A 16,837-nucleotide genomic window follows, 5' to 3' on the forward strand; every position below is an offset into this window, starting at 1 on the left:
TTGAGAGCCAGTTCATGAGTAATGCCCATCACGTTTCTCACTGACGAGTATCAAAAGCAGTATTACGTCAGCCTTGAGAGCTTTTTCTACAGTGCACAGCGACACTAAGTGCGTTTTCCTTGCCATTACGGATTGTACATTTTATGAACTAAAGAAATCGAAATAATATACTGAAATGAAGGTTGCAAAGATTGCTTTAGTTAAAATAAAGGTTACGACATTCACATTTATCTTAAAATATTCACAAGGAACCAAACAACGTCTGATACATTTACCTCGACATTTACGCACAGCAAGAAAAACAGTAAAAAGCCTGGAGGAAACCATTAGTTGGTTATATCATTAAAATATTAGCCTCGTCTCTTACCTGCAGAGTGGAGGCTGCTGAGTCGCTAGTCTCTGTCATTCCTGTGCTCCTTGGTAAACTGGACACGATGTACCTGGAGCCCTTTGGCACAGGCTGTCTAACCACCAGCTTTCCTTTCCTGGTCTCCGCTAGAAACAGACTGTACCAGTAGGCATCGTTGGAGACCAGAGTGGAATCTGCGATGGTGGAGTTCCTCTCACTGATCACACTGTTCCTACAGGGAGGAGCCGCTTTGCTGGGTTTGGGTTTCTGACACTTGAGCACGATGGTGACCAAAATGGTGATCAATAGCAGAAAGGACACCGAGCCCAGACCGATGACCAAATACAGGTTTAAGTCTGAAAAGATGTCATATTCCAGAGGCACTTCCGTCATGTCAGAGTAGGCCTTAACGGCAGTCTCCACTGTGGACAGCTTGATGGTGACTGTAGCAGAGAGAGCAGGCTCTCCGTTGTCCTTGGCAACAACAACCAGTCGTTGGTGACGCGGATCTCTGTAACTGAACATTCTCATAGTCCGGATCTCTCCGTTGTATTGGTCCAGACTGAATAAGGTGGCGTCAGTCACCTGTAGAAACTGGTAGGTAATCCGAGAGTTCTGTACCGAGTCGGTGTCTATGGCTATCACCTTGGCAATCAGAGAACCTTTATCGGTGGATCTGGGGATTTTTTCCTCCACCAGCGAACCGTGCGCGCGCCATGGAGAGACAATGACAGGGGTGTTATCGTTCTGGTCCACAATGATGATGTGGACGGTCACGTTACTGCTGAGTGGAGGAACACCAGAGTCTCTGGCCTCAATGTGGAAAAGGAACTCCTTCTCGATCTCATAGTCAAAGGTCTTTAGTGCGTAAAGATTACCGTTCTCTGGATTGATGGAGAACAGCATGGACATGGAGGTGTTGGCTATCTCCTTCTCTAGGATGAAATAAACTAGATACTGGTTTTCATGGAGGTCTGGGTCAAACGCAGTGAGTGAACTTAGCAAAGCCCCAGGTGCGTTATTCTCCACGACGCGGATAGTATAGAAGGACTGAGGGAACTGTGGAACATTGTCATTAACATCCAGCAGTTCTAAAGTCATAGTTTCATTGTCAGACAACGGAGGAGAACCTCTGTCTGTAACAGTGAAAGTGATGTCATATTCTGGAACTTTCTCACGGTCTAATGGTTCAGAGACTACCAACTCAAAATAGTTATCAGAGGATTCTTTAAGTTTGAAAGGCATATTATCGGGAATATGGAGATCAACTACTCCATGATCACCTGAATCTTTATCATTGACACTAACCACTGCTATCACTGTGTCTAATTCGATGTTTTCCTTGACTGGACTCTGAAACGATTTAATAGATATTTCTGGGTGATTGTCATTCATATCTTCAACTAGAATTGTTAGTTTACATTGCTCTGCTAAGCTATTGGCTCCTTTATCTGTTGCAATAACTTCCATGTCGTAGATCCTAAAATCTTCATAATTTAACATTCCCTTTACCGTTATCTCTCCGGTGCTGGGGTTAAGATGAAATGTCTCTTGCGTTTTCTCTGATGTATACAGACTATATGAGTATATTATATCAGAATTTGAACCCTCGTCTAAGTCTGTTGCATTTAGATGAACAACAAGGCTTCCAATGGGAGAATTTTCCATTATATTGATGTGGTAGTTGTCTTTGTCAAATGTAGGGGCGTTGTCATTAGTGTCTAAAACATGAACAATAACGCTGGCAGTACCAGAACGAGCAGGTGTACCGCCATCTACAGCTGTGAGTATTAAATTATGAACAGCCTGCTGCTCTCGGTCCAAAGACTTCTTTAAAATCAAATCAGCAAACTTCGACCCATCTCTCCCAGTTTGAACTTCAATGGTAAAATGTTCACTTTCACTCAGATGGTACGTTTTTACTGAATTGCTTCCAACATCTGGATCAACGGCGTTGCTCAAAGAGAATCTCTCCCCAGCTGGCGTTGACTCAGATATATCTAAATGTATTGCGTCTCTTCGAAATTGTGGGGCGTTGTCGTTCATATCCAAAATTTCTAGCTCTATATTAGATATTCGTAAGGGATTTTCAAGGATTACCTCCAGCTTTAGATAGCACGATGTCGAAGACTTTGTAGTGCAAATATATTCCCTGTCAATCTTCTCCACAATATAGAGTTCACCAGTCTCTTTGTTCACATCCAAATATTTTTTATTGGCGATGATATCAAGACGCATCTTTCTTTTACTCAGTGTTTTAACATCCAAGCTGAGATCTGTAGCTAGATTGGCGACAACTGATCCTTCTTTCATTTCCTCGGGTATTGAATAATGAGTGACTGAAGACGATATGTGCTGAACGGTTGCAAAAAGAATAACGACCGACACGTACCTTTTCCATGACAGCATTGTTACATACGACCCCATTGTTGTGTATCTGCGCTCCGTACGAAGCACTTTAGTCGGCAAAATGCATGGTCGCGATTACATGGAAATTTGGTATTGTTGTAATTTTGATCCAAGCGATATTTACTCGATCTTGATCCAATAGATATGTAGGCGATAAGAGGAAGGAAATTGTCTTAATTGTCCTGGGTCTGAGTTTCAGCACCAGGGAGCTGTCCTCCTGTTTCAAGCTTTACCCCTCTGACTAGGATTTACTGTCATGGCGATCCTGGCCTCGTCTTTTTTCTAGTCAACAGCGCCACTCTATGCATATTATAAGACTCTGCAACTAGCACCATTCATGTTTTGTAGCTAAAATGCAACCGTATTTAGATAATAGGTGAAAATTAAAAGTAAGCTTAAGCTTATTAACTGCTGCAGTTGTTCCTGAAAAGAATCATTAGGTTGATAAAAATGGTCGCACTTTATTTTACGGTACACTAATAAGACGTAACAAGCCGTACTTTGTATCAAATTAGACAAAAACTAGAAATAATATGTTCTTTATTAGACAGTTAATAAACACAGTTATACCCTAATTAGACAACATTCACCTAAATTATGCTGTAATTAGAAGCCGCATATAATACCGTATTAGACCCAAAATATACTATACTTAGACACTATTATACCAAATTATACTCTAATTAGAAACCAAATAGGATATCTTAATACACTATTAGACACCATTTTACAAGATCATAGTCTCTACTTTAGTTTACAGTACAGTTCTGTTGTAATGTGTCCCAAATTACCCTCTAAGAAAGTCTAATAAGGGTCTAACAGTGGGAAATAATACACTTTAGTTTACGGTACAGTTCTGTTGTAATGTGTCCCAAATTACCCTCTAAGAAACTCTAATAAGGGTCTAACAATAATAAATAAATAAAGATGCAATGTCCTGGCAGCTTCCATAGCCTAATGTTACTGGGGTCGGATAGTGACATGGCATTAAATGGTCTTAACTGGTATGGGAGTAGAGCGTCGAGGAAGCATGTATTATGTATTACGCTATGTATTACTACCTACAAACTCCACGGGACTCCGGAGAACATCCAGGCTACGAGGGACGTGTGAAGTAGCGACCAGATGTGGTTTGACTTTATGGTACAGTTAGCTTCTAATGAGCAACAAATGACCCTGTAAGAAAGTGAAACTATGTTAAATAAAGGCTAAATAAATGTATTGTCCTCTGAGCTCTCAGTGTTTTGTCTATTATAAAGGCTATGTCCGATATAATATGGCATTACATTCGTCTAATTACAGCCTGTGTTGTCTAATTAAGCTATCATTGGTAGCATTAAATGTGGTGTCTAATTACAGCATAATTTGGTAGTATAGCGTCTAACTAGAATATTTTGGATCTGATATGGCATTGTATTTGATTTCTAATTAGACTATGATCTTGTAAAATGGTGTCTAATAGTGTATTAAGATCTCCTATTTGATTTCTAATTAGAGAATAATTTGGTATAATAGTGTCTAAGTATAGTATATTTTGGGTCTAATACGGTATTATATGCGGCTTCTAATTACAGCATAATTTAGGTGTATGGTGTCTAATTAGGGTATAACTGTGTTTGTTTACTGTCTAACAAATAACATATTATTTCTAGTTTTTGTCTCATTTGATACAAAGTACGGCTTGTTATGTCTTATTAGTGTACCGTGAAATAAAGAGCGACCATAAAAACAACTATTACAGCGTAGTTTAATGACTTATGTTAATCATTCTATGTTGGATAATGGAAACGTACACGATTCAAATTCGGATTTGTTTTTTGCTTCTTTTTTTTTTTAATTGTTTGTGGCTTGTGAAGAATATGCGATTTTATACACAACATAGAAAACACCATATAAGACCTACAGAAACAAAGGTGGAAATTGACGTCTCACCTGCAAAGTGGAGGCTGCTGACTCGCTAGTCTCTGTCATTCCTGTGCTCCTTGGTAAACTGGACACGATGTACCGGGAGCCCTTTGGCACAGGCTGTCTAACCACCAGCTTTCCTTTCCTGGTCTCCGCTAGAAACAGACTGTACCAGTAGGCATCGTTGGAGACCAGAGTGGAATCTGCGATGGTGGAGTTTCTCTCACTGATCACACTGTTCCTACAGGGAGGAGCCGCTTTGCTGGGTTTGGGTTTCTGACACTTGAGCACGATGGTGACCAATATGGTGATTAAGAGGAGAAATGACACCGAGCCCAGACCGATGACCAAATACAGGTTTAAGTCTGAAAAGATGTCATATTCCAGAGGCACTTCCGTCATGTCAGAGTAGGCCTTAACGGCAGTCTCCACTGTGGACAGTTTGATGGTGACTGTAGCAGAGAGAGCAGGCTCCCCGTTGTCCTTGGCAACAACGACCAGTCGTTGGTGACGGGGATCTCTGTAACTGAACATTCTCATAGTCCGGATCTCTCCGTTGTATTGGTCCAGACTGAATAAGGTGGCGTCAGTCACCTGTAGAAACTGGTAGGAAATCCGAGAGTTCTGTACCGAGTCGGTGTCTATGGCTATCACCTTGGCAACCAGAGAGCCTTTATCGGTGGATCTGGGGATCTTTTCCTCCACGACCGAGCCGTGCGCGCGCCATGGAGAGACAATGACAGGGGTGTTGTCGTTCTGGTCCACAACAATGATGTGGACGGTCACGTTACTGCTGAGTGGAGGAACACCAGAGTCTCTGGCCTCAATGTGGAAAAGGAACTCCTTCTCGATCTCGTAGTCAAAGGTCTTTAGTGCGTAAAGATTACCGTTCTCTGGATTGATGGAGAACAGCATGGACATGGAGGTGTTGGCTATCTCCTTCTCTAGGATGAAATAAACTAGATACTGGTTTTCATGGAGGTCTGGGTCGAAGGCAGTGAGGGAGCCCAGCAAGGCCCCGGGTGCATTATTTTCCATTACACGTATAGTGTAGAAGGACTGGGGGAACTGTGGAACATTGTCATTAACATCCAGTAGTTCTAAAGTCATAGTTTCATTGTCAGACAACGGAGGAGAACCTCTGTCTGTAACAGTGAAAGTGATGTCATATTCTGGAACTTTCTCACGGTCTAATAGTTCGGAGACTACCAACTCAAAATAGTTATCAGAAGATTCTCTAAGTTTGAAAGGCATATTTTGGGGAATATGGAGATTAACCATTCCGTTATCACCTGAATCTTTATCACTGACACTTACCACTGCTATCACTGTGTCTAATTCGATGTTTTCCTTGACTGGACTCTGAAATGATTTTATAGATACTTCTGGGTGATTATCATTCATATCTTCAACTAGAACTGTTAATTTACATTGCCCTGATAAGCTATTGGCTCCTTTATCTGTTGCAATAACTTCCATATCGTAGATCCTAAAATCTTCATAATTTAACATTCCCTTTACCGTTATCTCACCGGTGCTGGGGTTAAGATGAAATGTCTCTTGCGTTTTCTCTGATGTATACAGACTATATGAGTATATTATATCAGAATTTGATCCCTCGTCTATATCAGTTGCATTTAGATGAACAACAAGGCTTCCAATAGGAGAATTTTCCATTATATTGATGTGGTAGTTGTCTTTGTCAAATGTAGGGGCGTTGTCATTAGTGTCTAAAACATGAACAATAACGCTGGCAATCCCAGAACGTGTAGGTGTACCGCCATCTACAGCTGTGAGTATTAAATTATGAACAGCCTGCTGCTCTCGGTCTAAAGTCTTTTTCAAAATCAAATCAGCAAACTTCGACCCATCTCTTCCAGTCTGAACTTCAATGGTAAAATGTTCACTTTCACTCAAATGGTACGTTTTTACTGAATTTGCTCCGACATCAGGGTCAACTGCGTTGCTCAGAGAGAATCTCTCTCCAGCTGGTGTTGACTCAGATAAATCTAAATGTATTGCGTCTCTTCGAAACTGTGGGGCGTTGTCGTTCATATCCAAAATTTCTAGTTCTATATTAAATATTCGCAATGGGTTTTCGATTATTACCTCAAGCTTTAGATAGCAGGATGTTGACGACTTTGTATTGCAGATATATTCCCTGTCAATCTTCTCTACAACATACAGCTCACCAGTCTCTTTGTTCACATCGAGATATTTTTTATTGGCGATGATATCAAGACGCATCTTCCTTTTACTCAGTGTCTTAACATCCAAGCTGAGATCTGTAGCTAGATTGGCAACAACTGATCCTTCTTTCATTTCCTCGGGTATTGAATAATGAGTGACTGAAGACGATATGTGCTGAACGGTTGCAAAAAGAATAACGAGCGAAACGTACCTTTTCCATGAGAGCATTGTTACATACGATCCCATTGTTGTGTATCTGTTCACCGTACAAAGCAGCCTCAGTCGGCAAAATGCATGGTCGCAGTTATATAGAAATGTGGTTTTGTTGTAGTTTTGATCCAAACGGTATTTACTCGATCTTGATCCAATAGATATGTCGGCGATAAGTAGAAGGAAATTGTCTTAATTGTTCCGGGTCTGAATTTCAGCACCAGGGAGCTGTCCGCTTGTTTCAATGCTTTACCCCTCTGACTAGGATTTACTGTCATGGCGATCCTGGCCTCATCTTTTTTCTAGTCAACAGCGCCACTCTATGCATATTATAACTCTGCAACTAACACCATCCATGTTTTGTCGCTAAAATGCAACCGTATTTAGATAATAGGTGAATTTTAAAGGTAAGCTTAAGCTTATTAGCTTCTGCAGTTGTTCCTAGATAGAATCATTAGGTTGATAAAACAGCTATTACAGCGTAGTTTAATGACTTATGTTAATCATTCTATGTTGGATAATGGAAACGTACACGATTCAAATTCGGATTTGTTTTTTGCTTCTTTTTTTTTTTTACTTGTTTGTGGTTTGTGAATAATATATCATTTTATACACAACATAAAAAACAACATGTAAGATCTAAAGAAACAAAGGTGGAAATTGACGTATCACCTGCAGAGTGGAGGCTGCTGAGTCGCTAGTCTCTGTCATTCCTGTGCTCCTTGGTAAACTGGACACGATGTACCTGGAGCCCTTTGGCACAGGCTGTCTAACCACCAGCTTTCCTTTCCTGGTCTCCGCTAGAAACAGACTGTACCAGTAGGCATCGTTGGAGACCAGAGTGGAATCTGCGATGGTGGAGTTCCTCTCACTGATCACACTGTTCCTACAGGGAGGAGCCGCTTTGCTGGGTTTGGGTTTCTGACACTTCAGCACGATGGTGACCAATATGGTGATCAAGAGGAGAAATGACACCGAGCCCAGACCGATGACCAAATACAGGTTTAAGTCTGAAAAGATGTCATATTCCAGAGGCACTTCAGTCATGTCAGAGTAGGCCTTAACGGCAGTCTCCACTGTGGACAGCTTGATGGTGACTGTAGCAGAGAGAGCAGGCTCCCCGTTGTCCTTGGCAATAACAACCAGTCGTTGGTGACGCGGATCTCTGTAACTGAACATTCTCATAGTCCGGATCTCTCCGTTGTATTGGTCCAGACTGAATAAGGTGGCGTCAGTCACCTGTAGAAACTGGTAGGAAATCCGAGAGTTCTGTACCGAGTCGGTGTCTATGGCTATCACCTTGGCAACCAGAGAGCCTTTATCGGTGGATCTGGGGATTTTTTCCTCCACCGCTGAGCCGTGCGCGCGCCATGGAGAGACAATGACCGGAGTGTTATCGTTCTGGTCCACAATGATTATGTGGACGGTCACGTTACTGCTGAGTGGAGGAACACCAGAGTCTCTGGCCTCAATGTGGAAAAGGAACTCCTTCTCGATTTCATAGTCAAAGGTCTTTAGTGCGTAAAGATTACCGTTCTCTGGATTGATGGAGAACAGCATGGACATGGAGGTGTTGGCGATCTCCTTCTCTAGGATGAAATAAACTAGATACTGGTTTTCATGGAGGTCTGGGTCAAACGCAGTGAGTGAATTTAGCAAGGCCCCGGGTGCATTATTTTCCATTACACGTATAGTGTAGAAGGACTGGGGGAACTGTGGAACATTGTCATTAACATCCAGTAGCTCTAAAGTCATAGTTTCATTGTCAGACAACGGAGGAGAACCTCTGTCTGTAACAGTGAAAGTGATGTCATATTCTGGAACTTTCTCACGATCTAATGGTTCTGAAACTACCAACTCAAAATAGCTACCAGAGGATTCTCTAAGTTTGAAAGGCATATTATCGGGAATATGGAGATCAACCACTCCGTTATCACCTGAATCTTTATCACTGACACTAACCACTGCTATCACTGTATCTAATTCGATGTTTTCCTTGACTGGACTCCGAAACGATTTAATAGATATTTCTGGGTGATTGTCATTCATATCTTCAACTTGAATTGTTAGTTTACATTGCCCTGATAAGCTATTGGCTCCTTTATCTGTTGCAATAACTTCCATATCGTAGATCCTAAAATCTTCATAATTTAACATTCCCTTTACCGTTATCTCTCCGGTGCTGGGGTTAAGATGAAATGTCTCTTGCGTTTTCTCTGATGTATACAGACTATATGAGTATATTATATCAGAATTTGACCCCTCGTCTAAGTCTGTTGCATTTAGATGAACAACAAGACTTCCAATGGGAGAATTTTCCATTATATTGATGTGGTAGTTGTCTTTATCAAATGTAGGGGCGTTGTCATTAGTGTCTAAAACATGAACAATAACGCTGGCAATCCCAGAACGTGTAGGTGTACCACCATCTACAGCTGTGAGTATTAAATTATGAATAGCCTGCTGCTCTCGGTCTAAAGTCTTTTTCAAAATCAAATCAGCAAACTTCGACCCATCTCTCCCTGTCTGAACTTCAATGTTAAAATGTTCACTTTCAGTCAGATGGTACGTTTTTACTGAATTGCTTCCAACATCTGGATCAACGGCGTTGCTCAGAGAGAATCTCTCCCCAGCTGGCGTTGACTCAGATATATCTAAATGTATTGCGTCTCTTCGAAACTGTGGGGCGTTGTCGTTCATATCCAAAATTTCTAATTCTATATTAAATATTCGTAAAGGATTTTCAAGTGTTGCTTCCATTTTCAAGTAGCACGATGTTAACATTTTTGTACAAAGATATTCCCTGTCAATCTTCTCTACAACATACAGTTCACCAGTCTCTTTGTTCACATCCAGATATTTTTTATTGGCGATGATATCAAGACGCATCTTCCTCTTACTCAGTGTCTTAACATCCAAGCTGAGATCTGTAGCTAGATTGGCGACAACTGATCCTTCTTTCATTTCCTCGGGTATTGAATAATGAGTGACTGAAGACGATATGTGCTGAACGGTTGCAAAAAGAATAACGACCGACACGTACCTTTTCCATGACAGCATTGTTACATACGACCCCATTGTTGTGTATCTGCGCTCCGTACGAAGCACTTTAGTCGGCAAAATGCATGGTCGCGATTACATGGAAATTTGGTATTGTTGTAATTTTGATCCAAGCGATATTTACTCGATCTTGATCCAATAGATATGTAGGCGATAAGAGGAAGGAAATTGTCTTAATTGTCCTGGGTCTGAGTTTCAGCACCAGGGAGCTGTCCTCCTGTTTCAAGCTTTACCCCTCTGACTAGGATTTACTGTCATGGCGATCCTGGCCTCGTCTTTTTTCTAGTCAACAGCGCCACTCTATGCATATTATAAGACTCTGCAACTAACTCCATTCATCCTTTGTAGCTAAAATGCAACCGTATTTAGATAATAGGTGAAATTTAAAGGTAAGCTTAAGCTTATTAACTGCGGCAGTTGTTCCTGAAAAGAATCATTAGGTTGATAAAAACAACTATTACAGACTAATTTAATGCCTTATGTTAATCATTCTATGTTGGATAATGGAAACTTAAACGATTCAAATTAGGATTTGTTTTTTATTTTATTTTTTTAACTTGTTTGTGGCTTGTGAAGAATATGCGATTTTATACACAACATAGAAAACACCATATAAGATCTACAGAAACAAAGGTGGAAATTGACGTCTCACCTGCAAAGTGGAGGCTGCTGACTCGCTAGTCTCTGTCATTCCTGTGCTCCTTGGTAAACTGGACACGATGTACCGGGAGCCCTTTGGCACAGGCTGTCTAACCACCAGCTTGCCTTTCCTGGTCTCCGCTAGAAACAGACTGTACCAGTAGGCATCGTTGGAGACCAGAGTGGAATCTGCGATGGTGGAGTTCCTCTCACTGATCACACTGTTCCTACAGGGAGGAGCCGCTTTGCTGGGCTTGGGTTTCTGACACTTGAGCACGATGGTGACCAATATGGTGATCAATAGCAGAAAGGACACCGAGCCCAGACCGATGACCAAATACAGGTTTAAGTCTGAAAAGATGTCATATTCCAGAGGCACTTCTGTCATGTCAGAGTAGGCCTTAACGGCAGTCTCCACTGTGGACAGCTTGATGGTGACTGTAGCAGAGAGAGCAGGCTCCCCGTTGTCCTTGGCAATAACAACCAGTCGTTGGTGACGCGGATCTCTGTAACTGAACATTCTCATAGTCCGGATCTCTCCGTTGTATTGGTCCAGACTGAATAAGGTGGCGTCAGTCACCTGTAGAAACTGGTAGGTAATCCGAGAATTCTGTACCGAGTCGGTGTCTATGGCTATCACCTTGGCAACCAGAGAGCCTTTATCGGTGGATTTGGGGATCTTTTCCTCCACGACCGAGCCGTGCGCGCGCCATGGAGAGACAATGACCGGAGTGTTATCGTTCTGGTCCACAATGATTATGTGGACGGTCACGTTACTGCTGAGTGGAGGAACACCAGAGTCTCTGGCCTCTATGTGGAAAAGGAACTCCTTCTCAATCTCAAAGTCAAAGGTCTTTAGTGCGTAAAGATTACCGTTCTCTGGATTGATGGAGAACAGCATGGACATGGAGGTGTTGGCGATCTCCTTCTCTAGGATGAAATAAACTAGATACTGGTTTTCATGGAGGTCTGGGTCGAACGCAGTGAGTGAACTTAGCAAGGCCCCAGGTGCGTTATTCTCCGTGACACGTATAGTATAAAAGGATTGAGGGAACTGTGGAACATTGTCATTAACATCCAGTAGTTCTAAAGTCATAGTTTCATTGTCAGACAACGGAAGAGAACCTCTGTCTGTAACAGTGAAAGTGATGTCATATTCTGGAACTTTCTCACGGTCTAATGGTTCTGAAACTACCAACTCAAAATAGTTATCAGAGGATTCCCTAAGTTTGAAAGGCATATTATCGGGAATGTGAAGATCAACCATTCCGTTATCACCCGAATCTTTATCAGTGACACTAACCACTGCTATAACTGTGTCTAATTCTGTGTCTTCCTTGACAGAATTTTGAAACGATTTTATGGAAATCTGAGGATGATTGTCATTCATGTCTTCCACTAAAATTGATATCTTCGTTTGCCCTGATAAGACATTGGCTCCTTTATCTGTTGCTACAACTTCCATATCATATAGCCTGAAATCCTCATAATTCAGCACTCCTTTTACTGTTATCTCACCAGTGTTAGGGTTCAGATTGAATGTCTCTTGTGTCTTTTCAGAAGTGTACAAGCTATACGTATATGCTATCTCTGCATTGGATCCCTCATCTAAATCAGTAGCATTAAGATGAAGCACAAGGCTTCCAATCGGTGAGTTTTCCATTATTTCAATTCTATAGTGTTCTTTGCCAAATTTGGGGGCATTGTCATTTGTGTCTAGGACTCGAACTGCAATGCTGGCTGTACCGGTGCGTGAAGGTGTGCCGCCATCTACAGCAGTGAGTACTAGTTTATGAACAGCCTGCTTTTCTCGGTCTAGCGCCTTCTTTAAAATTAGATCTGCAAACTTCGATCCATCCCTTCCTGTCTGAATTTCAATGTTAAAATGTTCACTTTCACTCAAATGGTACGTTTTTACTGAATTTGAGCCAACATCCGGATCAACCGCATTGTTGACAGAGAATCTTTCACCAGCTTGGGTTGCTTCCAAAATGTCCAAGTTTATGGTGTCCCTCCTAAAATGAGGGGCGTTATCATTTATATCCATGAGCTCTATTTCAATATAGAATATCCGCTGTGGGTTCTCTACTATAGCTTCAATTTTCAGAAAACATGACGTAGATGTCTTAGATGTGCAAAGATATTCACGGTCGATCCTCTCTACGATATATAGCTCCCCTGTTTCTTTGTTCACATCCAGATATTTCTTGTTTGCTATGACTTCCAAGCGCATCTTCCGTTTAGAAAGCATTTTTACATCGAGGCCTAGATCAGCAGCTAAATTAGCGACCACAGACCCTTCCTCCATTTCCTCGGGAATAGAATAGTGAGTAACCGCATAATTAGATTTTAAGATTGCAGCGAAAAGAAGAAATATCGAGACATACCTCCTCCAGTGTTTGTAAAAGAAATGTGCATCCATTGTCACTTCAGACCTGTCTTCTTCAGTTTTGTGAAAAAAATAAACCCTTGCACGTCGTTAAGATTCCGGACATTTTTTTTAGCCTATCAAAGCCATATTCACAAAAATACACAGACCGTAAAATGTTTTTGGCCTACATACAGATTCAGTACCGGGAGCTGTCCATTTGCCCGATTCACGTCTCAGCTCGACGACACAGTGTAATGGCGTTGATGGTCCCACAACAGAATTTATATAACTGGACAACAGCGACGCTGTGTGCAAGGAACAAAGACATGCTTCCTTACGCCTGACTCTTAAATAAATGTTATGCTTTAGCCCTCATCCTTAGTTTTTCCTTATGGCTAATTAGCTCCTTCATACCTTGAATTCAGTGTTTTATGATCCTGCACGTTTTGAATTAAGTAGTATTATTCAGTGTAGTGATAACTACATTGCTTTTTGGTTAAGATATGTTTTCCAGCTGTTTTAAGGTAGCTCGCACTTTATCTCTACAAAGTGTACTTTTGTAGTTTAAATATTTTTTTTGTTTTGTTTGTTTTTTCTATGTGGTCATAGCGTTCCATTGGTCAATCAAGATCGAAATTACTTTGTTATTGAATTAGTGTTCATTTATCGCTTTTTGTGTGGTTCATCAGAGTTGTGCAGCATGAGCAGTAGGCGTGTCAAAAAAGCATGATACAGCATTGTTAAGCATTTGCGCTAGGAAGTTAATGATATAAATGTATTGCCTTTAGATGATAATTTTGTCTCTGCATACGTTAGTCTAGTCCACTCTCATTTTATATTTTTAATACCTAGCTCTAGTCGCTCTTTTAGTTAACTGTATTAACCTTATTGCAAAACATCAAATTTATGATGAGACAAGACATGCTTTTGGGTAAATGAGAAGTCAAAAGCAATTTAGTAAAATTTGTGCTGTTGGCCTCATTTAAACTGTGGATTGCACATTTGTTTTATGAAGAGAAAATTGAATGTGATTTGAAAAATAATGGGGAAGATGTTTATAAATTAGGTAAACTAGAATTTATAGTATGTCTATTTACAAACATGATCATCAAATTATACAGCATATTCAGTTACACAGACGTATTGGATCAGTAAAGAAATCTCACCTGCAGAGTGGAGGCTGCTGAGTCGCTAGTCTCTGTCATTCCTGTGCTCCTTGGTAAACTGGACACGATGTACCGGGAGCCCTTTGGCACAGGCTGTCTAACCACCAGCTTTCCTTTCCTGGTCTCCGCTAGAAACAGACTGTACCAGTAGGCATCGTTGGAGACCAGAGTGGAATCTGCGATGGTGGAGTTTCTCTCACTGATCACACTGTTCCTACAGGGAGGAGCCGCTTTGCTGGGCTTGGGTTTCTGACACTTGAGCACGATGGTGACCAATATGGTGATCAAGAGGAGAAATGACACCGAGCCCAGACCGATGACCAAATACAGGTTTAAGTCTGAAAAGATGTCATATTCCAGAGGCACTTCTGTCATGTCAGAGTAGGCCTTAACGGCAGTCTCCACTGTGGACAGCTTGATGGTGACTGTAGCAGAGAGAGCAGGCTCCCCGTTGTCCTTGGCAATAACAACCAGTCGTTGGTGACGCGGATCTCTGTAACTGAACATTCTCATAGTCCGGATCTCTCCGTTGTATTGGTCAAGACTAAATAAGGTGGCGTCAGTCACCTGTAGAAACTGGTAGGTAATCCGAGAGTTCTGTACCGCGTCGGTGTCTATGGCTATCACCTTGGCAACCAGAGAGCCTTTATCGGTGGATCTGGGGATCTTTTCCTCCACCACCGAGCCGTGCGCGCGCCATGGAGAGACTATGACCGGAGTGTTGTCGTTCTGGTCCACAATGATTATGTGGACGGTCACGTTACTGCTGAGTGGAGGAACACCAGAGTCTCTGGCCTCAATGTGGAAAAGGAACTCCTTCTCGATTTCATAGTCAAAGGTCTTTAGTGCGTAAAGATTACCGTTCTCTGGATTGATGGAAAACAGCATGGACATGGAGGTGTTGGCGATCTCCTTCTCTAGGATGAAATAAACTAGATACTGGTTTTCATGGAGGTCTGGGTCAAACGCAGTCACGGAACTTAGCAAGGCCCCAGGTGCGTTATTCTCCATGACGCGGATAGTATAGAAGGACTGTGGGAACTGTGGAACATTGTCATTAACATCCAGTAGTTCTAAAGTCATAGTTTCATTGTCAGACAACGGAGGAGAACCTCTGTCTGTAACAGTGAAAGTGATGTCATATTCTGGAACTTTCTCACGGTCTAATGGTTCTGAAACTACCAACTCAAAATAGCTACCAGAGGATTCTCTAAGTTTGAAAGGCATGTTATCGGGAATATGGAGATCAACTACTCCATTATTACCTGAATCTTTATCACTGACGCTAACCACTGCTATCACTGTGTCTAATTCGATGTTTTCCTTGACTGGACTCTGAAACGATTTTATAGATATTTCTGGGTGATTGTCATTCATATCTTCAACTAAAATTGTTAGTTTACATTGCCCTGATAAGCTATTGCCTCCTTTATCTGTTGCAATAACTTCCATATCGTAGATCCTAAAATCTTCATAATTTAACATTCCCTTTACCGTTATCTCACCGGTGCTGGGGTTAAGATGAAATGCCTCTTGCGTTTTCTCTGATGTATATAGACTATATGAGTATATAATATCAGAATTTGACCCCTCGTCTAAGTCTGTTGCATTTAGATGAACAACAAGGCTTCCAATGGGAGAATTTTCCATTATATTTATATGGTAGTTGTCTTTGTCAAATGTAGGGGCGTTGTCATTAGTGTCTAAAACATGAACAATAATGGTAGCAGTACCTGAACGAGCAGGCGTACCGCCATCTACAGCTGTGAGTATGAAATTATGAACAGCCTGCTGTTCTCGGTCTAAATTCTTTTTCAGGATCAATTCAGCAAACTTCGACCCATCTCTCCCAGCCTGAACTTCAATGGTAAAATGTTCACTTTCAGTCAGATGGTACGTTTTTACTGAATTGCTTCCAACATCTGGATCAACGGCATTGCTCAGAGAGAATCTCTCCCCAGCTGGTGTTGACTCAGATATGTCTAAATGTATTGCGTCTCTTCGAAATTGTGGGGCGTTGTCGTTCATATCCAAAATTTCTAGCTCTATATTAGATATTCGTAAAGGATTTTCAAGGATTACCTCCAGCTTTAGATAGCACGATGCTGAGGACTTTGAAGGACAAATATATTCCCTGTCAATCTTCTCCACAATATAGAGTTCACCAGTCTCTTTGTTCACATCCAGATATTTTTTACTGGCGATGATATCAAGACGCATCTTCCTCTTACTCAGTGTTTTAACATCCAAGCTGAGATCTGTAGCTAGGTTGGCAACAACTGATCCTTCTTTCATTTCCTCAGGTATGGAATAATGAGTGACTGAAGACGATATGTGCTGAACGGTTGAAAAAAGAATAACGAGCGAGACGTACCTTTTCCATGACAGCATTGTTACATACGAGTCCATTGTTGTGTATCTGTTCACCGTACGAAACACCTCAGTCGGCAAAATGCATGGTCGCAATTATATGGAAATTTGGTTTTGTTGTAGTTTTGATCCAAACGGTATTGATTCGATCTTCATCCAATAGATATG

The 16,837-nt window shown here is 41.4% G+C and overlaps 2 protein-coding genes and 3 pseudogenes across 2 annotated transcripts; all 5 read right to left on the reverse strand.

Annotated features, from left to right (window-relative positions):
• Positions 1-334: 334 nt before the first annotated feature.
• LOC139923594 (protocadherin alpha-C2 pseudogene) lies at positions 335-2,776 on the reverse strand (annotated as a pseudogene).
• Positions 2,777-4,657: 1,881 nt separating this feature from the next.
• Positions 4,658-7,099, reverse strand: LOC139923593 (protocadherin alpha-C2-like). The gene has a single exon (XM_071914396.2). It carries the CDS (start codon positions 7,097-7,099, stop codon positions 4,658-4,660), a length of 2,442 nt encoding a protein of 813 aa, XP_071770497.2.
• Positions 7,100-7,702: 603 nt separating this feature from the next.
• On the reverse strand, positions 7,703-10,141 carry LOC144542410 (protocadherin alpha-C2-like). The gene has a single exon (XM_078289009.1). The coding sequence runs from the start codon at positions 10,139-10,141 to the stop codon at positions 7,703-7,705; it is 2,439 nt and encodes an 812-aa protein (XP_078145135.1).
• Positions 10,142-10,742: 601 nt separating this feature from the next.
• On the reverse strand, positions 10,743-13,184 carry LOC139923592 (protocadherin alpha-C2 pseudogene; annotated as a pseudogene).
• A 1,097-nt stretch (positions 13,185-14,281) lies between these two features.
• LOC139923591 (protocadherin alpha-C2 pseudogene) lies at positions 14,282-16,708 on the reverse strand (annotated as a pseudogene).
• Positions 16,709-16,837: the final 129 nt, after the last annotated feature.

This window comes from Centroberyx gerrardi, chromosome 16 (assembly GCF_048128805.1).
Source record: "Centroberyx gerrardi isolate f3 chromosome 16, fCenGer3.hap1.cur.20231027, whole genome shotgun sequence".
Taxonomy (NCBI): Eukaryota; Metazoa; Chordata; class Actinopteri; order Beryciformes; family Berycidae; genus Centroberyx; species Centroberyx gerrardi.

Bases quoted from the DNA above. Each gene is read 5' to 3' on its own strand.
- LOC139923593 (XM_071914396.2), bottom strand. From the start codon at position 7,099: ATGGGATCGTATGTAACAATGCTCTCATGGAAAAGGTACGTTTCGCTC.
- LOC144542410 (XM_078289009.1), bottom strand. From the start codon at position 10,141: ATGGGGTCGTATGTAACAATGCTGTCATGGAAAAGGTACGTGTCGGTC.